The sequence below is a fragment of the Fulmarus glacialis genome, unplaced genomic scaffold, assembly GCF_000690835.1.
Source record: "Fulmarus glacialis isolate BGI_N327 unplaced genomic scaffold, ASM69083v1 scaffold12150, whole genome shotgun sequence".
NCBI classification, from domain to species: Eukaryota; Metazoa; Chordata; class Aves; order Procellariiformes; family Procellariidae; genus Fulmarus; species Fulmarus glacialis.
Window position 1 is genome coordinate 4,839 of NW_009189617.1, and position 26,592 is coordinate 31,430.

The following is a 26,592-nucleotide window of genomic DNA, read 5'->3' on the forward strand; positions in this document are numbered from 1 at the left end:
TGCACTTCAGAAAGCGTAAAGCAAATACTTACGCCCTGAATTAAGACATCATTTAAGCACATGTGGTGTACAGGAAGAGACAACGTGGTGTTTTTCTCCATCTCTTCTGAAACAGGCACTAGCACGCCTCCTCCTCTCTTCCCCTCCTTCCTCCACCCCATCTCAGCCCTTTAAAGAATCTTTGCATTGCTCCTTCCAAATTATCTATGCACACAGGACACTAAAATAGGTTTAACGTTAGGGTATACCAGTGCTACAGGAAGATGATAAGAAACGGTAAATCTTTCAAAACTACAGGAAGCAGAATTTCTGTGGCAGAAAAGGAACAAATGTCCATACTCAGGAACAGACAGCCTGAAAGGCAGATAATCACATCTGCATGCGTAAAACAAACGGAGGGTTTACTAAGGTCACCAATATAACAAATCCTCAAAATTTATCAGTACAGGCCCTAAGTTATCTCTACAAACCTTATTCTCAAAATCCTTCATGAAACAAGACTGCAGGTTATTTTCTTTCACTTACAGACAATAGGGTATAATTCAGACAACAAATTATTCCTTATAACTTTGTATCGCAAGTCTAACTTCAGTGTAGAAAATTACTCTTAATTTAAAATTGTGCTAAAAGTTTCCACTGTTAAATTATGGACTCAGAGGAAATGGTACTAAATTTTCTATTATACATAATCTTGCCGTAGTATGACAATCTTTAAATCATTTGAAAATACAAATACACTAAAAATAGAGTGTTTCAAGAACAGTAATATGGACATCCTGAAGACCTCTGTACCATAACCAGAAATCTGGAAAGTGTCTTGGTGCCTGAAAAAGAACTGCTTTTAGATTTTTTTTTTTTTTAATAAATTATCATGACTTTACAATTTACAGCTTTGGGTTCTTTGTTGTTTGTTTGTTTGGTTTTTTTAAACTACGACAGCAATGGTGATCTAACTACAAGATAATAAGTGAAAAAGAAGCATTCTTTGTGTGTTTTTGACCAAATATATTGTTAGAGATCAAAACAAAGATTTATAAAAACAAATGATTAAAATTTCAGTTCAGAAAAACACTTTGTAAAATACAATAAAACCCTTTCCAATAGCAAAGTGGATTTTGTACAGTTCTTCCTTCTAAGCAGATGTTTACTGCACCTAGATCTACTAACTCCAGTAAAACAAAATGTAGGCAAAACGGGTTGGTGTTCGCAGAATTACAACCTATATACAGAACTGCAGGTAACATACTGCAACTCCTTGGAAAAACCTTTGAAAATTCATCGTTTCATTGTGAGTGGACTTACAACATATCTACATTACTGAAAAGCAGGTTACACCATAGAAAGGCTTTTGACAGAACCGCTCAAAAAATTAATCAGTTATAGGAGGAGAGTAACACTTCAAATCAGCTTCTCCCATCAGCAAAAATGCCACACAAATCAAAAAACAACACTTAAGTAAAACACTAAGACTTTATTAAAAATTCAAAATTTATTGCAAATTGTACTTTGCACTTTCCCTCCTTTCTTCATTTTTACATGATTTATTGATATCCATGATTTTTTCACAGATGTACTTGTTGACTTTGGAGAGTCTCTGTGCAATTTCAGTTTCATCCACAGTTTCTTGTGCTATTCTATCATACAAACATTCTGGGGAGAAAAAAAAAAGGAAAGAGCCATTAGGATATTTTTAGAAAAGAATACAGCCCTGTGTTGAGCTAACTACTCAACAGACAGCACTGAGTAAGCACTGAGTAACCACTGTGATATCTTTGCAAGACAACAGCAGCTTTCATTGATTCACTGGCTGTCTTGTTAAAGACAAGATTTTTCACCAGGCTTGAATCTTTGGCATGACCAACTTCCAGTTATGCTGTGACTACATTAATAGGCTTTCTATACAGAAACAAGGCTAAATCCAGCCTTTTACAGTGTCAGTCTTGCCTGCCTAACTCTTGTATTTGTCCATATCTCCACAGCAGATTTAGAATCTTCTCCCAGGCGAACGGTCTCACTAGAACTGTTGTTATCTACAGTTCCCTGTAAGTCACTCCTACCTTCACACCTTCAAGATAGTAAGTAAATGATAATGATTAGGAAGAGAAGCAGCAACCAGCAGAAGACATTAACTGATTTATTTTATTTTTTAAATCTGTACAACATACATTAATGTCTGCATCTTTATCAGACACCCTGTCCCTGGGCATATTTTGCTTTTATTAGTAGATTATTCAGGGCGAGAGCCATCTTCCTGCACGTTTGCACAATGCACTTTGTGAACATAACTGGAATACAAAAAGGAAGCAATAGCAATAACTGCAGAAGCAATGAGGGCAATGAAAGTCGAGACAATTCTGCTCCACGGAGTCAGTAGTTTGGTGCCAGAATCCTGCAGAGGTTACTGAAATCAGAGGTGGTGCAACACACCCAACTCGTTCGAGACAGGCAGGTTTGGGGTTTTTGTTTTCATAACCAGAACAGTGTATTTTGTTGTGTAGGCTTCCCACATTGACTAAACAAACTCTGCTCTGCTTTGCCTAGTAATCTATTCCAGTAGCCATTTATTGCTTCATATACAGAAAGCCATAGAGATTATCACTTAATTAACATGGTTTATAACATTTCTAATGCATCATATTAAAAAGTTGTGAAAATTAAGTACTATGCATGCTTTGTAGTTCATTTTGAAACCTCTCAGAAGTTTTATAAAAGGTTATTTTGCATTAACAAGGTTTATAACAGTGCTCATGCATCATATTTTTTATAATTTCTTTACTACATACTACACAGTAGGGATTTTTAAGAAGCTAGAGATATCAGACACATTAAGAGCTAATGCTGTCGTTCAAAAATCTACTTTGAATAAGTTAGTCTGTGTCCACAGAATGATGAGAACATCTAAACCAATATGAATTTTATGTTGTAAGATGTACTGAATATAAAATAAATAAAATTAATCAGCATGCAGCCTGATAGCTGAAATGCAGATCATTAGTAAGCTACAATTTGAAGTACGGCACCTAAAAAGAGGCACATCACTGAGAACCTGAAGAAACCCAGTGTGTTTGCAGGACATAAACTGGTACTACAACAATCTCAGGAATACTCCCAGGTTGCGGCAGATACACCTAGTAAGGTGAACTTCCAGTAAAAGACAGACTAGGTTATTAGTTTAGTCACCATGTCAAGCACCATGACAGAACTCATGTATCAACTGTGATTCTTAAAGTCAGTGTGACCCAGACAGATCCATGATCATCACAGTTTTTCCTCTTCTGTCTCTTCCATTTTTGTGAGGGGCTGCAGAGAGAGTAGTTTAGTAGTCACATAAGGATGCTGGTTTAGGGGCTCCAAAGAGTGATTTGGGGGTTCTGCTTTGTCTTTTGGCTTTAGAGGAGCATCGAGATACCCTTTCGTATTTCTGACTGGACCAAAGATTCAAGCAAACCTCAGAAACTAACAAGGAGCTTTACTTCTTTCTGTGACGCCTGATACAAGTCATTGGCCATATAAACTCTAACTTCCTCGCATTTCACCATTTGTCCACTTGCTACTCATTTTTTTGTTTTGTTTTCTTCTCCATAACATAAAAACAACTTCTTATTTGCCCGGCTTTCCAGGAAACACTGCTGGCATGATGGGGCAAGGCCTGCTAACATTGACGCAAATGCAAAGGACACAACGTGGAAAATCATGGTTACATGCTACCCAGTACCGCTGATATACGAAGTCTGTCTGCTGCCACCTAAAACATTGGCCATGCAGTTTAAATGGTTCAAGAAGAGATTGTACAGTCTTGAGTCTAACAAAAAGGGAGTCAAAGACAAGGTGAAATAAACACTGGAAAGAGGAACATGGAAAACCAGGGCGTGGAACAGTAGAATTCAAATGAAGGTTGAGGCTGGAAGCAAAATTATGACAGAAAACACAGAAAAAACGAGGAAATAGGGAAGAGCTGAATTGCTGGAGAGTGTAAAGGTATGGAAGAGAAGAAAGGGAAGGGCACCATCTGCCTTTCACCATGTGCCTGTTGGAGCACAAACTCACTGTAGCCAAAACAAGGGGAGTTAAGAAGAAAGCTATTATTTAAATGGCTCAAGCAACACAGACTGGCCCTGACTGAAGTAGAGGAGGAAATTCTCACAGAAGCAACCTTGCCAGCAGGACAACCTAAGCAACAGCCTCCAGCAGGGAAACTAGAAAGCTCTTTGCGATGGGCTAGTGAACAATAACCCCCTTTTACTGCGTGTTTCTAAGTGCGCATCCAGGTAACGAATTCTCTTTCCCATTAGGAGCTGACAAGCCACAGCCACAGAGTGGATTCCTTACGTGGCCAGTACATCATTACTTTGCTACATGTATTAGGATTGTACCAAAAGGTCCCAGCCAGAACTAGAAAATCAGTATGGAACAGCTTGCACTTCCACATATATTCTTAAAGCAGATTAGTAAAAAAACCCCATGTCTTTTACTCCTTTCTTACAAACTAAGAAGATGACAGTACGAAGATCAGTTTCCAACCTTTCCCCGCACAACACAGACAAGCACACACTCAAAGAGGAATCATATGTCTTACTTCCAAAACATGGTACTTATTACAATAGCTCTTACAGAGTTCATAGTTAAGAGCATATAGCAACTAAGAACAGGAAATGCAGAATAATGAAGCTCAATCAAACAGGGAGCTTTCTTTCAGCCCTACTGCAATTTAGTATGGACACAAAACCTAAAAATCCAATTTCCGTATGTATTCCATGAGGAACCGACTCAGTTCTAAATTAAAAAGAAGCCTGAAATACCAAGAGAGACAGAAATGAATGCAAAACACAAGCATGATGATACAAAAGGGCTGAAATTCACTATTCATTTTAAATAAAGGAGAAGGCCTTCTCTCTCTCAAAGTACTACATACATGGACTCAGGCTTGCAGTTACTGAAAGTGTCATTTCAATTTTTCCTGCCAGATAGGTCAGTGATTTACACTTCCTGTTCAAATTCCAATTCAGGTGCAACAATTAATTTTTACAATTTCCATTTTCTCCACTTAAAAGGGTAAAACTATTCTTTCTCGCCTTTGAAGGTATGCCTATTTTTATAGTCACAGCTATAATGGTTTCTGTGCCTCATGCCGGAGTTGGTTACATTCTGGATGAAAGAATGTGGTAAAACTACTCTCAGTCTTGTTAAAAGGAATATATGCATTTTTAAAAAATCACTATGTTACGAATGAATTCCAGAACAACGTGTTGTTCTCCGGGCTCAGAGTCCTGTCCTGCAAGTGGTTCAAAGTGATGATCTTCTTGAACCTTACTGAAGTACAACTCTTCAGCTGTGAAGGCCTGCACTGTGCACAGCTATTGCAATGTGTTTTATTTTTCCTGGATATGTATGCACTTCACAGTGCAATAGCAATTTGAATTACAGTTTTTAATCAGTTAATTTTATATGAGCTGAAAAGAAGCATCTTTCAACTCAGTGATTAATAGTTAAACTCCAAAGCAGGAAGCAAAAGTTTTCAAATAACCTACCTCTGACAATGCTTAATTTGTGAGGTGAGAGAGGTGGCTTGGGAACGGCATCTTTCTTTTTTTTGGTTGCAACTCCTGTGACACTTCTGTTCTTGAGAACATCTGTTCCCCAAATCATAACCGCTAGATTTTTTGTATACTTTGAATCTCCTTGTGTTACTTGCAGCTGGTGCCATTTCTCCTCATCTACCCAAATTCCACTGCCAAGATGGACCTAGAAGGTAGTAATAATAACAACTTATCTATGGTATGTAGCACACAACAGTATCCAAGTGCTGTAGGAACATTAATATTACGTACTATAATAACAGTAATTAGGGCTGAACAAATCCATTTTGCCTAATTCTGAAACTTCTCCAACTTTGTGGGTCAGGGAGTTCAAGTCAACCTCTTATATAATATAGCTCCTCTTCCTTTTTGTATTCAATTCTTCTTCCTCTCTACTTCCCCCCACCCCGCATAGCCTATCTCCTGAAAGACTACGGTCAGGAACAGAGATAGAAGGCAACAGTAAACACATCCAGTATTATAAAGGTATGCACAGCATATAAACAAAGCAGTTGCACCAGCCTAATACAGGAGCAAGATGAAACATTGTCTTTAATATGAAAGCTTCTCTTTGGCTGAAACAGACTTCACGCAAAGCATATTTTGGAGGCAGTAGAGAGGGAAATACTTCCTAAGTTGTATTCTGTACCTGTTGGCAAAATTCAGCCTGACTGTTTAAAGTAACTAGAAGGGAAGAAGAGATTTTGAGAGCTCCAATTTCAATATAAGCCAAGAGAGTTTGGAAGCTTCCAATTCTATCTTGAAGTTTGCCTATTATGCACGATCAATCTATCTAGGTGAATACTGTTTTGTGGTAAGGCAATGACCCATTGCTGCAACATCATAAACTTTCCATTATCCAGACAACGGGGAGCAGAGATATTTCACTGAAGTAGTAAAGCAGGATAATATGGGTACTGGGAAATGCAGAGTGAAGCCATTGTAGAGTCTCCAAAAGGAAGCTGCTCGAGCCTAGTTGTGCTTATTAGCCTTGCTCAGCATTGACTGTGCTGGGTTGACTCCCACAGAGCTACACCGTATCTCTACCCCAAGATTCCCAATGCTCCAGACGCAAGATGAATGCAGGATGAGAATCTGAGCACCGTCCATAGGCTGGTACTACATATGTTTGAGCTGATAGTCCTCCTAACAACCAGGACACTTCCAAGCAACAGCAAGGAAAATAACTCCACTAGGTCTGACATGAGTGCAACCAGTAAGCCCAACTGGACACAAACGCCGGCCCTGTGCAGAACCACGGAGAATACTTTGGACCATGTATGTCCATGCTCCTAATTCCTGGAGTACAGTGCAGACACCTGAACTACCTCTGCACACAGAAAGCTTTGTTCCCATGGTGATGAACTTCATTCGGTTGGACCCACACTTTCTCATCATCCATGACGAGCTAATGCGTGCGTGACCTAGCTATTCTAATTACTGATAAGAGTTCACTGCACTGGAAAGGAAGAAGATAGAACTTACTTTCACATAATTCTGTAAAAGCGCAAAATACCAAAAATATGTATCAACCAGATTGTTATATCCAAAATTTAGGTTTCATAAAATCTGATCAAATGGAGGTTCTTCCTGTAACACTAATACTATTAAAAACTTACTGCCTCCTCACGATTAAAAAAAACCTGCAAACAAAATTCTATGGCAAAACTGTATTAGGAGACTCTGTTTGCCTTAACTGTTTTGCTCTTCGTTTTTCATGTTTTCACTCCTTTCATGTGGCATTACATAAACTGTGCCTGCTACCCATACAGATCTGAACAGCATCACCTAAGTCCCATTACATGCAATGAAAATTGGACAAAGCTACTGTAAAATTTTATACACCCATAATTTTACTGCCTGTATTCAACCAAATACCATTTTTCCTTTAAAGGAAACCTGCTTTAATTATTAATGAGGGCTATAACCCGAAGAAATTTTTTATTACGACAGCATCCTTCAAAAGGAACTAGTTGTTTAAAAACTTAAATAGAAAAATATGAATGGTTTGGCCATCAGCTACCTTATAAAAAACAAATGAAAAGTCTAACTTCCTCAAAGTATAAAACCATAAAGCAAGCTGCCTCTCCTGCAGAATTTTCTACACTGAAGGGATTCTAAGGAGCTTTTCACAAGTCCACATGGTATTTAGATTTCGTAAAGGACAGAAATGGAAGTAGTAATAAGCACAACATGAACACCCCTTTTTTTTTCCTTCCTTCCTTCTCTGTTGTCAAGCCTCTTCATAATTGCTTTAAAAAATCCACACTCTTTTGGTGCTCTGTACATATTTTGTAAGACAACTTCAATCAGAGTGAGCCGTTTGTGCTCAGAAAACAATCACGTTACAGTTATAATTCAGGTATTTCCATTTTGATCATGGAAAAGTTATCTGTAAAAATCAGTATAAGTTACTTAGAAAGTAACTAAGATTAGGAATGTTGTGACATGCCAAATTTTGGATGTCTGTATTACATTAGTTGTAGAGACTGCTGTATTTGATCAAAAATCTGATTCCCCTCCGCCAAAATTAGGGTTTGTCTTTGCTAAAGATTGTTTAGTCTCTTAAGCTACTACACTATTCATTAGCTTTAAGTTATTTAAAAGAAAACAAGTTACAGCAAATATTTTTAATATTTATGTTTCGGACAATCATCTCTTCTTTGAACATGTTTCATTTATTAAAAAAAGTTATCACTGGTATGAAACACCTATGGTAACAGCAGCTACGTGACAGACAGCCACAGACACAGAAATCTTATGTCTCCCTTTTTCTATTTCTAGCACCGTTACGGCAAGGAATTTAATCTGTCCATGTCTCAGTTTACCTCTCTGGGAAACAGGCTCGGTACTGTTTCCTATTACTTCCACAGCTACGGGAAGCTTACTGTACTCTAGATTCAGAAGCCATTTCCTTCTTGCTAAAAGAGCTGCCCCATGGGCCAGACCCTTCGCTTGATGAAATCAATGGGAACTTTACCCCCAATTTCAGCAATTGCAGGATCAACCATCAAGCACAACGCAACAGAAACAACAGCAAATTCAAAGCAATGCTCACCACCATAACTGTGCTGACACGTGCAATGCATCTAAAATGTATCTCAGAAGATGAATGCTTTTTTTTTTCTTTTTCTTTTGTTTTCTTCTTTTCTTTTCTTTAAATTAATGCCATAGGCTCTTTTTCGGTAACTCTGTTCTCCCTCTGGAGGAGAGAGATTTATCTGCTTTGAAAGAATCCTACTAAGATCAAATCCAATGCCACAAAGGGCAAGATTTCTAAAAAAGTATTTCAACTACTCTAGTGGTGCATGTCAATAAAGAAGTAATGAAAAAAGGCATAAATAAGGAAAACTGAAAAAACACCCTCCAACACTCTAAATACATTATGAGTTCACATTTCTGGCATCTGAGCTGGCTGAAGCCCCAATAAGTAGGCAAACGTAACGAAAGACCAAAATTACAAAAGGAAAGTTAAAGAGATACTAATATCTGTAAAGACAGAGAAAACTTCAGCAACAGAAGTGCCAAGAAGCTGGCAGATGAAATAAAGGTGCAAGAAAAGCTGCATACAAACACTAAAGGACATGCCCTATACCACAGATCTTAGAGCAGAAAAAAAAGGAGGTAAACCAAACTCTCATAGTAATATATGCTAAGTTTTCATATACACAAAATATACAAGCAAATGACATATGTTAAATATATTAGGCAAGAAAAGCTATCTGAACCAAATACCTGTCAAACTGTCAAGATTATACTATTTTTCACACACATTTTGTCCTCAACAATTATGTCGAATTCATCTTCAAGAATGACAGACACTTGTGCAGTCAATCTTGTAATACAGATCTGAAAATGTAGTATTTCATGCTATTCCATCAGTAATTCCATTGTACGCCAAAGCTGAAATGGATGTTTCCTCCTGAAAGTTCTCAGATTATGGTACCGAATGCATACATATCCTAAGAAACAGGATCTGCATAAGCAATTCTAAAGGACATACAGTTTTGTAAAAGAAATACATTGTCCATTTAATGATAATAGCAACAGCTATAAAAGCAAGCCTCAGTAGATGAGCATGTGTTAAACATGCTGAAGTCTGAAAAACTATCAGTCAAGTTCTGGCCAACTATAGCTAGATGGTTATTTCACCAACTTTACAAAAGTATCTGTAAAGTAGCACTACATCAGCTCAATTCAGTGGCAACAGTCCTACCACATTCAAGGGAGCCCATTTTCATTCCAGGGTTCATAATTATCTACTGGATTCCCATTCAACAAAAACATGAAGGCTTCTCTGCAATAGGACTACAGCACACTTAAAGACCTTTTAGGAAAAAAATATTTCTGTTAAATAGGCTAATGTAACTTTATAATGTGGGTTACTGACTCTGGTCTGTATTTGGTGGATTTACATACGTCACCGATTGAAGACTACGCCAATGTGCTTGTGCATGCATATTTAATAATTATATTCCTTGTGTTACACAGCATTCGATGCTCTCATCACTGAGGATAATTTTCTATGCTGTTCATATTCGTGTAATTTCATAATTTTCCTCAGCATAATAGCATGCCTTTATAAAAGCTGAGGAAGTTTGTACAAGCTGCTACCATGCAAAATCCCTGTTATCATGAAAATTCCACAAGAAAGTCACCTGATGTACATTTACAAACTATTCATGCTGTATTTAATTTAAAATACCTTTCCATTCTCGAGAATATACTTGTCCATTACTGGAACAGGGGCAGGATAGTACGTTGATGTATTTGCTTCCTCACTGAAGGTCTTCTGTACCTCAGGTTCAGGCTCAATTGATTCTGGTTTTACTTTTTCAAGCTCAATGGCAGGTCCTAGACAGTTAAGAAAAGAGAGCTGTCTGCTATCCCAGAGAACATAAAATCAATCACTTCATCACCCATGGTTAGCATAAAATAAAACATTAATCATGTTCATTTCAAAGTTAGAAAGAGTCTAAACCAAAATTCTACTCCCGAACGTCAATAAATAAAAGCAGGATAAGTAACTCTGCTTTAGAAATATTAGAATGTTTAATTTTAATGTTTATTTTTATTCTTAAATCATATGGACAATTACAGATATGGGTAAGATTGCTTCAATGCACACTACGGAAATTATGTTAAAATGACACTGAAATTATAAACCAAAAGCAACAATAGTAATTTTTCAAATAAGAATTACTATATAGTTGCATAGAAACCTGCATAATTTACTGTGATAATTATATAAATTATCCATATAGAATTACAAATTTTATAGAAATTTGAAATCTCTTTAGATATAACAGAGGTATATTAAAAATAGGGAGGATCTACAGAAATGCTATAAAGGAAACAGGCTTATGCTACTTATGCTAAAGTATCATGCATAGAAAGAGTATCCAAGGTTAAAAAAACCCACATAAATCAGAATTTTCATTGTCCAATCCACCCAACACACTGATTTTTATTTTTAATGTAATTAACAAAAATTAAGCAGAGATTAAACAACAGAATACTACTAAGCATATGTTTGAGGCTTCAAAGGAGGGTAATTATTTTGTCAGTTATCAACTTTTCTTTTCCAAATCAAACTTATAAAGTGTTTCTAAAAAGGCAGAAGAACAAAATAAAATAATTTGTGAACTGGATTTCATTATTCCATTCATTGCAGTGGCTAGACCAGAAATCCAGGAACAGGCTACGGCCCCAAGCCTATCATTGTCTCTTGATGTCTGTCTCTGGGCTCACGAGAAGCTCCAGCAGTCACTGAAGTTCCACGCAGGGACGGTGGTTCGTTAACACAGCAAAGTTGCCAGCCACTTCCAAGAACTACAAGGATAAACTCATCCACTTGTAAGAACTATATCGTGCCAGGTTGGTGCTGAGAGCGCTGCAGCACTCTGTAGCCCAACCTTGACATCTTCAACAAATGACAATTCAATAATCAGGTCACCGTCGCGGTTAAATGTTTGTACGTGCAAACCAAGCCCTGAATTGATCTAACTCTGCAAGTGAAGCTGGCACCAGAACTCATGCCTTGAATCAAATATTTTAAATCGTTTCTGTACCTGGAACAAGTGAAGTATTCATTCCTCCTTCATTTACAGATTATTATATAATGATATCAGCATTTCCTCCATTGTCAGCATTTGACATTTATCCTATAGCTTATTCTACACCTACATAGCTAGCTAAATGTTCTCAGCTGACTGCCACTTGACACTCAGCAACAACTAAAAGTTGTCTTGGCAACCCTATACTGCAGTGCCACCAATAGAGTGTCTTAAGAGCCATATGAAATGCAAGCATGGCGCAAATAGAGATATCACAAAAAACATACCATTTGCATTACAATTTCATAGTAATCTTAATCAGCACCTCTACTATCATGTATATGCAATGGTACGACCAAGACTACATAAACTTTCTATACCTGAAAGTTTAATTTTTTAATTTAGAAAGCTAAACTGATTCAGGTTGGGGGAAAGACCTGTATTGATTAAACCACCCAAAGTCTGCACACATCTCAGGGTGGGCGCACTTGAACACGCAGATGCAGCGATGTAATTGCCACTGTGAACTTAAGAACTGATCTTTTAGCTGTGACTTTAAGAACACATTCTTCAACAAAGTGCTATTTTGAGTTTTCTTATACTTTGAACTTCAGGAGGAACTTTGAGGAAGACAAAGTACAACCACCTTCTTCCTAGAAGGAAACGTTTATCTCAGTTTAAACACTTTTACTAGTTGCTGTTTAGAAGTCTTCTACTGTTTTGTTTATAGTCATATATTGACACAGCTGGGATTTGGTTTCCAGAGTTCCCCAAGAAAAACAGCTGATTAAAGTCCACAATAACCATAGCTCTAACAGGTCAGAAAAACCTCTATTGCAATTCATGCTTTACTGCTTGCTTAGAAGTCACCAACAGAAAGGCTTTAAAGCGTCTTCCTTTATATTCTACTCGTTTTTGCTTCCCAAACAGAAATCTGCCTCTATCTAGGTAGTCTTCACAGCTACTTTCACCAACCACTAAAGACTGCATTTTCAACCCGGTATGTTGTGAATTAGACATTATTGCCTTACTGCCAATGGGAGTTGTGGGCCCACAAGAGTTGTATACCACGCACCATACTCTAAAAGTTTCCTCTCTCTGTAGCCCTCATGTTCTGCATCTTATTTTAAAGACGATGAATGGGACATACCCCATTCATATGCCACTATCTAAAGGCTTAATTAATAATGATAGTGCTTATGTAATAAGGATCATCAAAAAAATAAAGACAATTCTTCAGAATACAAAAAGGAAACAAATGTTTTATTGCAAAATCTTTCTCCTGACTGTAAAGTTTCCATAATATCCGAGAGGCCAGCAATTTCAAATGCAGGATGAAGAGCTAGAAGGCTTCCCTTCATCACCTCTTTTCCTCAAAAATGCATCTTAGGCTACACGCTACTCAAAAATCAGTAAATAAGCCAAAATAAATTAACTGATAAAGTGGTCAATATACACTGGTAAGCAGCAAGCTGTTTTTCCACATCGTCTACCAGAATTTGAATGAAAACAACAGGAGTCTGAGAAGGGGAAATATTATATATATGGTACTTCCTGCACTCGTACTTGAAAGAAACCTTGGCCTTTTTTTTTTTTTTTTTTTTTTAACATCAAAAAGCCACACAAATCTAGAAAAGCTGAGTAACAGTAATTCCTTACATGTGGTAAGACACAAATACCATTTGTGGTATTCCCTATTCTGGTGTCAGTCCCAGGACACTGTAAACTGGATCACTGAAATTAAACTCGGATTAAAAATAACCACCTGGGGTGCTCTGTGTGGGTTGATGAATGAATGTAAATGAATGAAAGTGAATATACTCCCTGACTTTAGAGAAACGCTAATTCTTAGCAATACAACATGAAAATGCAGTATTTATCAGGGAGCAAACAACACTCAAACATTATCCCTGATACAACTTCACTACTTCTGGCCATATACAACCATAGTAAACTGCGCAGATCTTGCCCTGAGACAACTGTTTTTTTAAGAAGTTATTGAAATTCTTATCTTTTGCAATCCAAGGACTATTTAAAGTTAGGCCTACAGGGAAGAGTCAGTGATTTAATTCTCTAAATCACCTTACTCTCTATTGACAAGAACAGGGCAAATTAATGTGTTTTCAGGTGCAACAGAACAAAGGCAAACTACAAAGGCCTACGATCTCAGGGCTTCCTGATCCCAAAGCAGGCAAAGGAAAGGAGGCTTTGGCTGCACACATTCTTCAGGGAGCTCAGGTGAGGGATACCGTAACCACTTCCACCACAGTCATCATGCTCCCTCACTGCTTTGGTCTCTAGAGCCCTGGTGAAATGCCTGTCTCCTCCAGGAAGGGATCTGTTGGGCAACAGCGTATCAAAATCATAAAGACACTTCAGCATATCCCCATGGATCAGTACTGACTTCACTACTGTCATTTGCCACATCTGCTTTCAAGGCTCTTTTAAAACAAAGAGCAATTCAGTGTCACCATGCAGAAGATTAAGAACCTCGCTCAAGATTAGTAGCAGAGATGATGGCCTAGGTCTAAAGCAGAACACATTGACTTCTAGCTTCTCACCGAAATCAACATATTGATGGCAATCGAGGAGACTGAATACTTGACTGAATGCTAGCTCAAGAGGCTGTTCTATATTTGATCTGCAAGTTTAAAATGGCAGCAGGCACACGTTTCCCACTGCTGCAATTCATCAGCACAAAACAGCTGTCATCTCATGCAAAGATATCAGAAGTCTCTAAGGTGAAACAGAAATGCAATTAGTTTGCATTAAGTCCAGCCTGCTAGAAGTGCAGCGTAACATAAATTACATGTAATTTGAAACTCCAGGTTTAAGAGATTGCTGCAACAACTGAAGATGAATTCAGGATGTAATCTATTTTCTGAACAATTTTCACAGATTATTCACATACCCAAACATACCTCATTTATAAGCTGGAATAGTAAGGAAGACTAAAGAAGGCTTTACATATCTGTTTCTTGATTAAAAGTAGCACTTTTTCCTACTGTCATCAGACTCCCTAATTTATAATTTGCTGAAGATGTCTCACTTTCTAATCATTCATAAATTCTGTACTGATCTTTCTAGAATCTGGTTGTTTCTCTGCTGTGAATGAGGCTACAAGGAAGGGCAAGAGTTGTGAGTGGTCGATACAGTCAGTCTTAGGAAACACACATCCTGTGAAGGACACAGCCCGTAGAGCCAAATTCTACCTTTGTCATCCATGAAAAGTTCCATACAAGTAATAACAACAAGGGATTTTTTTGGAAGTTACCTATAATTCATATTTGTCCAGTATGTGATTAAATTAAAAGAACTTGTCTTCAATGTAATCGAGATTTATTTTCAGTTGTAAAGCAGGTGCCAGACTGATACAATGGAAATTCAATCCCAGTATTTAGAGAAGGTTCAGCATTTTTTCCATGAGGTTTTGGGGTTTGGGTGTTTTGTTGCTTTTTTTTTTTTCTTTTTTCTTTTTCTTCTAAGCTTTCTTGATTCAGCTCAAGTGAAAAATGCATCCCTTCTTTCTTAAAGTGAAAGAAACGAGACAGAATTCAGAAGCTGTCTTCATTTCATTGCTGGTCTCACCACTCAAACTGCTGTCAAGTCTACCAACTAAATTGGTATTTTACGCTGTTCAGCACCATTGCCTACTAACATCTGGCTGGTGCTCCACTCACATAAATTCCAGCTAACTACTTGCAGATGAAGAAACATCTTTCCATCCAAGGAAAATTTTAGAAAGCTCAGTGGAATCTACTGCCAACCACATCGCGTTTTTCAGACTGTGGAAACCTTGCCTATTCAGTTTATTTAAAATGTTAACTAGAATGTTTATAATAAGTAATGACATTTTAATTATGCACAGTGTAACAATGATGAGCATTCACAATCAAACACCCAGTTTAAATCGTCAGATGCTACTTCGAGAACCTGGCTCCAAACTTGCGGGCACATCGTAACACATGCTACAGCACAGGCACATGCTCTCTCGGGTTCAGGTTTGTGTGTGAATATAACTCAGACCCACATGCAAATTACATGCACTCGTTCAAGTCAAGTAGAAGAGCCAATAACCAATTTACATGCAAAAATTAAGTTTCCAGATACACAAAGGCAGACATAAGAAACAGCATGCTAAGTTTGGATGCACAAATTTTAACCAAGTTTCAGTCACCGAGCAAATCTTCAACACAGCTGTACCACATTCTAATATCAAATAAATATAAATTAGTAAAATATTTGAAGGTATTCCAAGGGTACCATCTTCAATGAAAAGGATGAACTTTTTATTTTGTCTTTTTTCCCATTTATTCCAACATAATGGTTAAATAATTGTTATAAACCAAAACAAATGAGCAACTGACTCAAGATATTTAAAATTTAAATCCAAATTACACAAACCTGCATTTTGTAACAAGTGTTGATAAACGGGACACTAATATAAAAAGTTTTTTAATTATTCTTTAACAATCCATTATTTTTCAAATAGCATGGCTGTTTAAAGCCACTGCTAAGAAGTTCAGGAATATATCACATTCTAATGAGCTACTAATGGGAAAAGGGGGCAGAAAACGGACGGCCACACAGTCACTTACATAACAATAAACAAAATCCCTAACTGAAAAGAATAAAATAGTTTTAGCCCAAATATTCATTCCACTGCCTTTTCTTTCTTCTTTTTTTTCTTTTTAAACTGGAACATATTGGTGTATTTTGCACATGACGCTTTATTATCTGTTTCAGCATATACTGGAAGGTCAGAGACTCTTTAAAATACAGCTGCTTAAAATGGAACTCTGATTCAACCATACCAGCACAAAGACCTCTACTATCATTAAAGAAAAACCCAGACGTACATAGCATACAAATTCGACACATATTGTACAGCCATAGCAGAAAACCCTTTTAACATTCAATGTCCAGTTTAACAACCACTGCTATTCTTCAAATACGTTTCCATTACTATTGATCACACTTGCAAAATTCATTAAAACTAGTCCCATTTAAGTCCGGCACTTACCACTACCTAGTCTTAGAAGCAGTACATCCTGGAGTCTCCTGTTCAAGTCTCTGAGCTCTTTCATTTCTGACACGAGTGCCCCATACTCCTTTAGCTTCTTTGCCTGTTGCACAAGCTGTCTCCGCGTTCTCTCAAGCTCCTGTTGAATGTGTCTCATTTCTTCTTGTTGCTGTTGGTAACTCCTCAGCAATTCTTCATACAGAATCCGAGGAACTACAGCATCGTCCATGTTGTTAATGCTTTCCGAAGTCTCCATAAAAGCCTCCTCAGGGCTGGAAGTATTACTGAGACTCATCCCATTCTGTTTTTCAAGGCGAGCAACAACTGCTTCAATGCTTTTGTGTGTACCTTCAGTTTGTTTCCTCCCATCTTGTCTCTGCATGTTACAACAAAAAATAAATAAATTAGTAGAGCAGTAAGATGTAATACAAATTGGGAACTATAAATAGTCTTGTTTTCCAAAAAAAGCAAGACAAAGTCTGCCTGCAAAAATGTTTTGCCTAACAGATTCTTGTGGATATACATCATAACTATCATGCACCCGCAATTCAGCTAAATGCATATACAAACTTCTGAGGCAGTTAAAGGCCTTTCTTTCCTTCTGCATTTGTGCAACACTTGCAAGCTAAGTGTATATAGGTCACTTGATTCCATAAACAAAGATAATTAATTTCTTAAAAAAAAAAAAAAGAAAAGTAGATCTGGATCTCTATTTCTTTAAAGTTTACCCCTAACATTTAGATTTCTGACAGCAATTGATTTTCTGATAAGAGACAGAATCAACTATGTGCTATGTTTGTCACCTGTAATGACATCAGAGATGAAAGCGGCATACCATACAAAGCTGTTCTGTGAACAGAGGGCTTGTCCTTCCCACACTTAGGGAGACAAAACCTTCTCTGACTATTCCTCTAACACGTTCACCCAACTGCCTGATGCAAGTGACTGAGTTAACACTTATCAGCAAACACTGAAAGGGAACTGAAAACACAGAAGTTGGAGACAGAATATATCATCCAGTCTCATCTTCCTGATTCCTTCTATATTAGTACTGCATTGCAGAGGCTTCATCTCCTTTGAACTCTCAGCAGAAATTTACCTTCAGTCATCTGCACAAACCCTACGAATTAAAGCACACCTCTTTTCTGGGGCCTAGATAGTGGTATTAAAATGTGACAGTACAGGTAAAACTCACTAAGTTTTATTGGTCAAATATGGAAAAAGCATTTGAACTTCCAAGCAACTGCAAGGAAAGCAAATGTAGCTCATAGGTTAGAGACAAGAAGCTGACACTATCAATTCCCATACCACAATATCATGAGTAATGTGGCAGAAAATGAGATTGTTTGATGTTACGCCTGCTCCATGCACGTTCTAAAAAACAAAACAAAACAAAAAAAAGCTGGCCCACCATAAAGAAATGTACTAGTATCATTCCTGCAGCTGCAAAGCACATGAAGCCACAGAGCAGTATTTTATTCTGAAGGTTGGCAGACTTTTAAAGAAATAATTTGATATCAAAAAATAAATACATTTACATAGTGGGTTTCTGGCATCTGGACCTAAAAAGGCAACTGGCAGTTATAACAGAGGGATACAGTCCTGTCAATTTGTCTTCTCACCCACTGCTGTAGTTGGGAAGTCTCAGAGCACCCCTTCCAATTCCAAACAAGCAGCGTGCAATAGGTCACAAGTGCCACCGAGAACAGCTGCTCGACATTCATGTAACTGGTGACTTTTAAAGCATTGTTCCAAAAATCTCAAATGGCAATTAAAGTGTGCAGACGGTATAAACAGGAAAATGTCGATTGCACATAAATCAGGTTTTAAAAACCCGTACCCCACCCCCCCACACAATTTGACCCAATTTCACCAAACACAGTGTTTTAAGGGGATCAAAAGCAGGCCTGGAATTCTTAAGCTATGACGTCTGTATATGCCCCAAGCACTTCCAAAAACAAAAACAAAACAAAACAAAAAAAGATAAAAAAGAAAAAAAAGGAAAGGAAAAAAAAAAAAAAAAAGGAAAGACTTCAGTACCTTACTGTGTCTAAGCTCCACATCTTCTTCCCCATAATCTGTAACCTCCCCAGCTTCTTCTACGTGATTGAGAGAGAGTTTGGGGATTTTAATTTTCTTCTGCATCACACTGTTCTCAAGGTCAGTTTTGTCCTCTAAAATGTATATTGAAAATAAAATTTTGTTACATTAATCAGTGTTCTTACTTCCAAATACTACATGACTTAGGCAAGACCAGTTAAAAAAAAACCTCCCATGCTTCAATCCCCTCATAATACTATGATCAAATTAACCCATGGTGTAACTCAACCGATGCCCACTGACAATTCTAGAGTTTCAACAGGGGATTAATCTGGCCAAACACAAGAATAAATATTGTAAATTGCCAAGCTAAATTCATGTGAGTGATCAAAACTGTCAATGAGTAACTTGTACTATCACTAAAATAAGAATTAAAGATGCTGTAAATAAAACAACTTCCTAAAAACCATCTGTATTGCTTTAAATTATGTTTACCAACAGTATTTTCATATTCATAATCTGTTGCTGCAGTTCAAACTCTGCTTAGGTTTAAAGTGAAAATAAACTTGGTAATTTATCCTATACTCTAACCATCAATTCTCAGCTGTACAGATCTATTTGCACACATGGCAGATTCTGCTGTTCTGCAAAGTGCAGGGCTGGAAAAGGGGATGCTGCAGTATAGGTTGAAAGGGCATTACAGAAAAGTTGCGTATGGACCAAATCTGTAACAACATTACTATACGACCCCTATTTCATTAGTTAATGGTACTAATCCTTTTCCTTTAGATACACAAAACCAATAAATGGTTAGATTAATCGTTGAATCTCATTAAAAAATTGTAGTAAAATAGTTTCAAGTCTGAAACATTCTAACATCTCAAAATTAAGTATTTCAAAACCTTATTCTGAAAATAGGTTTGAAATATTTTAATATTCCTGAAAAGGTGCAGAGGGGACAGGGAATCAAGAGTACAGTCTTCCCAAATGTGCCTGTGATCTGTAAAATTCTTGCAGAGCAGATAAGGTCTTAAAAGATTCACAAGCTTGGCTACCTGTTCAAGACATTGACAAGGAGAAATGCATTTAATCTCTTAAGTGTTGTCTTTGTACACTGAAAGCTTATGAATAAGAAAACATTTTGAGTCTTCTTATCCACCTGCAAACTGTATTTCACAAAGTGTCCCATGAATATTTTTGAAAGTGCCAATGAGGATGGCATTTGTGAGTGCTTAGTTGCATTGACTTCTGCTTTCTTAAATTAGCATCTCTCCACAGGACCTCAAAATGGTTAGTGTTGACAGTGTAGAAAAGGGAAACAAAGGTAAATCACTGTTTAATGAGGAGCAAGGCATTCATTAGAAATGAATTACACAGATGAATGCAATTCATTTTGTTACAGATAGAAATGGATCTCTTGTAGGCAAATGGTGATATTACAGCCCAAGGCTATGTAACGAGAATAGGCACAGAACATGCAGAATAAGACATTAGACAACCTGAAATGAAATGCAGATGGTAGCAATAAATACTAAGACAGATGCAAAAAGAAACAGATAAACAACAAAAAACAGCTAGGCTTATTTTAGATCATTCTCCATTCCCCAGAGCATCACGGATGCTTATCCCAGTAAAACAAAAAGGCAATCCAACTGTTTCCATTTTGAAAAATAAACCCCCCCATTTTCATTTATCTGGAAAACGTAGGTTCATCAGAAAAATGAGATAACCCACTCTACTGTCAGAGAGCAGAGAAGAAAATAAAAGAGCCCTTCTTAGGAAAAAAAAATACAAATTTACAGAATAAAGGACAGACTGATGGGTATTGGTATCTTCTTGGAAGGACAGAATTTAAGAATAGATCAATCCATATTGACTGAAACAAACAAACAAACAACTTTTCCTGTGGCTATGTATTTAGGGGTATCTGATAGATTGAGGAATCCTTTGCTAAAATATGTTCTCACAATTCCTTAGAGGAAGAGCAGCGCACACACGCTGCATAGCCAGCTTCTCTAGACCGCTTTGCCAAATCATCTTCCACAGGACGTGCAGATTAACTCCTTCTACATTTAAAGAATGCAGATCAGTTTCTATGCTCAAAAATAACCCTTGGCCTCACAACAAGATGGACACGATCCAATTACTTCACATAGTTAAAAAAACTGTCTGCTGGCAACTACCTGAGGTCACCAGTAGCCAGAAGCCCATGCAGACTGGAAACGGACACCAGCCATCCTTCCAATGGCCAGGGAAAAGCAAGTCTTGAAACACTGATGGAAAGGGGTCACAGAGGAGTAAGTGCACGTGCAGACTACAGTGGAAGTGAGCAAATACTCTCCGATGAATAAAGCAACATTAAAATAAAAAAAAATTTGGAAGAACAGAAATAGTTATCTTTTCATTTTGGCTTTTTGTTTTTAAGTCAATTTATAAAGGTTATGAACACATTTTATGCACTGAACAACCGAAATGAAAGAAAATCCTTAGCTTGAGGTCAAAAAAACCAATGCAAATTATCTGAATTCTTCATTCTCTCCACTTCCCTCCCAATTTCTCAGTTTGCCTATGAAATCTATGTTTGCAAAACTTCACCAGTGGACTGAAGGTAAAAGTTTATTTATATACCTCCTTACAAATGCTTAGTTTATACACTACTGGTGTGTAACTATCAACATGGTTCTTTGCATGTTTGGCAAATCTTTTCACTTGACTTTTTGATTTTACTGCTTATCCCGTAAATGAATCAGTAAGTTGAAGAAAGGAACTCTTTTCTCCCCACACAAAATTTGAAGAAACAATGGTGAAAATGAGTTCATATAAGTTAAAACTCAGGAACTTTTAATTTAGTCAATGAGCAAATAATTTTATGTTCCTCTGCCTTCCAACAACAATACATACAATGTTTTCTTACATATGCTCTGGTCTTTGTAGGCCTATTTATACCTAAAACAATTCATCTAGTATGTTGGATATGAAAAGGCCTTTTGTTTTTCTTTTCTTTTTTTTTTTTAAAAAAAGTGCATTTCTAACCTCTGTTGTCTTCTACATTAGCTGCAGCTAGAGCCAGAAAAATCTCATTCTGAATTTGAGGCTAATGCTGGAGTACTGGCTCTTGTTCTGTAAATATTAATGGAATTTAGGAAGGGGTGGGAGGGAATGAGAGGAGACCAGGGGGAGGGATAGGAGAAACATGAACGTGCATTTAGAGCAGTTCTTTTTCGGACTCTCTGTCTGTTGTTGTGCCAGCCTACAAAAGACAGGTACAAAAGAAGAATCCAGCAAAAAGCAAAACACTCATGGTTTTGAGCCAGAAGAAAACCAGGATATGAACCAAACAGCTGGACAAGCTGCAATTCAGTGCCTGAAGCTGCAGAACATGCTAAGAGAGAGAAGGGCAGTCCTAGAAACATTGTAGCTCAGAGCCGCATTTTGTTATGACCTGAAGCATTTGTCTGGACTTTGTCCCCAGTCATTTAAACCTTGCTACAAGCTAAAAATTATACCTTGCCCTAGGTGGCCACGATCAGATTGTCATAAAGTTGTGTCTATTGTTTTTCCCACACATGGCGTAAGTGGTTCAGTGATACCGGCTACTGAGAACTAGCACTTAACACACCTAATAAGGTACTTGTAACAAAATACGCAGGGTAGAAGCGTGATACAAGAATGGACAACATTGATGCCCTCTGTCCTTTAAGAAGGGACATTCTGGAAGACACATGTAAATTAGGAAAAATTGCTTTTGTGCACAGTAGCGATAATGCCAGATAGAGAACACAGTATTCTGTGATTCAATATACAGAATAAAGCATGCTGGAGTAACTGTACTCCAGGAAAAGGTCAGACTTGGAGAGATCTTGCCAGTCAACTCCACAAGGTACTGAAGTACTGAAGTACAGGGCTCAATGGCCAGTGCACATGATAGCATTTCTCCCCATACGGCCATCTACCAAAGTTGTTCGGGTAGTAAGAAGAAAGTGAACTGCTGAGACATTTCAGAGTGGCTGGGAAGACATTTGGCCTCGGCAGTGCTGAAAGAAAAGCCAAAAAAGCAATCCTGCATAAGAGATTCTGTATCAACTAGAAAAGGATAAACTGTTCCTGGAATGTTTTCTTCAGTCAGGCCTTCGTTTCAGTGTCAGGATGAGTGGATCCAGGCCAAAAGGTAATAGCTTTAAGTCTGGAGCAGCAGGGAACTGAGACAGACAAAGCAACTTTGACAGGGCAGGAAGCGAGTTGGTTAAATTCAAGTCAAAATATGTTAGTGCTCTAAAATTGACAACCCTATCGTGGGATGTAGAATAAAACTATGGAAATCTCAGTGTCTCCTTAAAACATTCCTTACTTTCTAATTTAGAAGTAAGGACTGAACAAACTAATCCCTTCAAAAAATAGTTCAAATGCTGATTTTTTTCCACCTTTGGAGTAAAAGCTGGAAAAATAGAGGAAGAGAGCTCTGCGCTCCAAATGGATGAGGGATGGCAGGTCTGGGATCAGTCCAAATAAGGGGCTTGGCAATGCTATAAATCTTACAATAATAAAACGAAAGAACCTTGAGCAAAATTCGTCCTTCCCCTAAGCCTTCAAAAAAATTCCACCCCTTGTGAAACATGATACGCTGACAGATGAAAAAATTTACCATCACCCTTCCCATTTCCAGGCATACACCCAACACATATGGGCAACACCTGCACTGCTGCACTGAACTGCTTCGCTACTGATTTAGCCAGGTTGCTTCTATGGAGCAGAGAATGTCACCTGCCTCAGCAGGTTGTGCATCGGTTACAGTTCATAAAGTAGAAGACACTTAAGAACCAAAGCAAAAAACCCACAACCAAAGGTATACTTGGTGCTTCAAAGCAAATACACACACCAAGCAAGCACGACAGAGCATGGATTCCTAAGTGCCACTTAAACACAAATAAACAATAATCAATATTGCTGTGACTGAGAAGGAAAACAGCATGATAGTACAAAATAAAAAAAAAAGGCAAAAAAAAAGTCACCTAGTTTATTTGAAACTGGAAAAAAAGAATTATAAATTACTTTCCTAGCTCATTTAATGCAAACATTAAAGAAGGACTTTAACAGGAAGAACAGAAGAGATTTCAGAAAATGTGACAATCCTGCTGGCTCCAAAGATATTTCTTCAGAGGAAGAAAAACTCATTCATATAAAACATCTCCCAGCTAGTAGTACACTGACATTAAGACCACTACCAAAGAAGAAAAAACTCAGAATGACAGTAACAGACAACAGATAATGGACAGCAGTAGAAATGCAAAAGTTGTTTGAAGAGGACAGTTGCCACCGAACTTGATGCAGTTAAGAGGAGGGGTTGTGTGCAGAACAGGGTTCAACTGGGCGCTGGCACAGTCAGTTCAGGATTTGGATAGTATAATTTACTATATTGTTTTGCATTTTTTTGCAGACTAGGAGAGCTTTGTTGGAAGGACAGAGAAAAAGAGATTACAGAAATAAACATAGGGCACAGTGAAAACACGACATGAAGTATATTTAGTTGGACAGAAAGGTAAAGCTGGGTGTAAGCAACAAAGCAGATGAAGAAGAATAAGAGACAGCAAAACTTTGGGTTGGGAATGACAGAAAAGATGATTTCCCCTCCCCACTCTAAAATCAACAGAAACAGACAAAAATGGTGGGAAAATATGTTGGACCATCCTAAGCATAAGCTGAAAGAAAGATCTCTGCCTAAGAATGTCACAAAGGGAAGCTGACAGCAAATTTAAGTGAGAAAAATTAGGAATAAAAAGGTAGAGCTGAGAGTTGCCATCATCTGGGCTAGTATCACCCCCAAAAATTTAAGAACTAAACAGCCCTGCAGCACTTCCCCAGAAAGAGAAGATGACAATAAACACGAGTGACTAGAAGAATGTCTTCAGAACAAGAAGAAGAGTGACCGAATAAGTCAGGGAAGAACAACATATCAAGTAGCACTGTGACAGGCAGGGCCAATAAGCATGTGAAGGTGAAGACATGCTCTTGAGGAACTGGCCAAAAAGGCTGTTAAATCCTGTGAAGTGAATTTCAGTTAAGTGTAAAGAATAGGAAACGTAGTGAAAATAATTCTTAATCAAATTGGGAAAAGGCAAGATAGAAAGGTCTTAAACTACCGCTTGACAGGTTTAGAGATGATGGGTAAGAAGGATGATGTGCCAGAAGCCTGAATCAAGACTGGTCACTGATGATGGAGAGAAAGCCACACCTGTTTTGTACAAAGGCACTAAAGAATGGAAAGAAAGATCAAGGAGCCAAACTCCTAGAAAAGCAGAGGACAGGTTATTTAAGCAACTTCTATCGCTACGTCCTGTCTGAAGTCCTACATCAAGACTGGCTCTCCCTCATTAATATTCAATACAATAATACAAGTAAATTCACAGAGCATGGACCTGCTGCTGTTCTCACAGAAAACAAATCTATCACGCCAGCTACTGAAGGAACAAATGTTGAGGTCTGAATGCACACTTTTTCCTCTAGTGGAACAACAGAGATATTCAGTTTAATACTGCTAGGAGCGAGAGTTTTTGATATGGACCCCCACTTGTAGTCAAATTTCTAACGCACATGAAGACATTCAAATATTTTGTAACATCCTCCTTTTGCACATGCTCATTTATCAGCAGACTGTTCAGATTTACTGAGTATCAGCCCAGATGTAAGTCAGACTTGTGCCGCAAGAAAAACTTAAATATATCTTCTTTCTTATTTTCCATTATTAATATGAAATCTATTTCTTAACTCAAAAGTTAATACAAAGTCTATTCAAAAATAATTAACCCAAAGCCGCATGGCTCAAAACTAAAACTCTGCTAGAAATCATTATTATTCTTTTATTCTTTGTCAGCAAAACTCTCCCATTTAACTTTTAGTGGTATTAGAAGAGTGCTTGTCTGCAGTAGAAACTGATGGAGCTGGAAGATCAAGTAAAGACAAGACATTTGCTGAGAAACAGGAAATCATGCTCTTTACGAGACTGAGGACAGTTTTAATCCTGGATCCAATATTTACTTAAATACTGACCTTGAGTAACTCAACCTTTCCATCTCACTGTCCCCATCTACCCCACTGAAATGTTGTGCTGATTTGTCAATATTTGTACAATACTCTAAACACGTCGAACACAAAGGATTATAGCTATTATGGAACAATTCTCTTAATCCTTTCTGAAACAAATCCAATAATACAATATTACCATTAAATTAAAAAGAAGAAACCCTGAAAACAAGTAGGATGTTAAAATGCTATCTTTTAAATCTTTCCTCTGCATATGAAACTCAACTATGGGAATTATTTTTCAAAAGTTTGAACATGATAAGTATTTTACAAAAAACTATTTATAACAAAAGCTTTCTTTTCTTTCTTTAAAAGTTCGAAAGTTCATTTAAACAGATCATCAATCTCAATGACAGCTAGTTTGTCAATCTGGCTGCCCTGACCGGTCAGTCTGTATCATACTGTAAAATTATATTAGGACCAAACCCTGATTATGATTTCATGATCACAAGGGCCACAAAGCCATGGAGATATTGCCTACCAGCTATTCAGCAGATAAAGCAGCAGCCTACAGGGAACACTCCAGGAAGCCTCCACAACTATCTCTGCCCAAGGAATGAGCTTGCTGTGGAAATAGTGGGTAGATCTATGCATTTTTTAGTTTACATACAAAAATTACAATGTGGTTCAGCCTCTACTATTTTTAAAGGGTTTCTTTAAAAAAAGCAAACAATTGACTGACTGGCACTTAGGCAATCCACTGGAAAAAAATGTTTTACTGTTGCATTATGAAAACAAAAACATTAACATACATTTTTTCCCCTTTTCACTACCCTGCAAATTTTAGCATATTTTAATCAGTAAGTGTTAGTTACCATAG

The 26,592-nt window shown here is 37.5% G+C and overlaps 1 protein-coding gene across 1 annotated transcript; it reads right to left on the reverse strand.

Moving 5' to 3' along the window:
* Positions 1 to 1,489: 1,489 nt before the first annotated feature.
* BEND5 (BEN domain containing 5) lies at positions 1,490 to 18,825 on the reverse strand. Its single transcript, XM_009582804.1, has 5 exons — positions 18,696 to 18,825; positions 16,656 to 17,031; positions 10,282 to 10,430; positions 5,529 to 5,742; positions 1,490 to 1,650 (listed from the first exon to the last, which is right to left on the reverse strand). The coding sequence occupies exons 1-5, from the start codon at positions 18,798 to 18,800 to the stop codon at positions 1,490 to 1,492; spliced, it is 1,005 nt and encodes a 334-aa protein (XP_009581099.1). The 5' UTR covers positions 18,801 to 18,825.
* Positions 18,826 to 26,592: the final 7,767 nt, after the last annotated feature.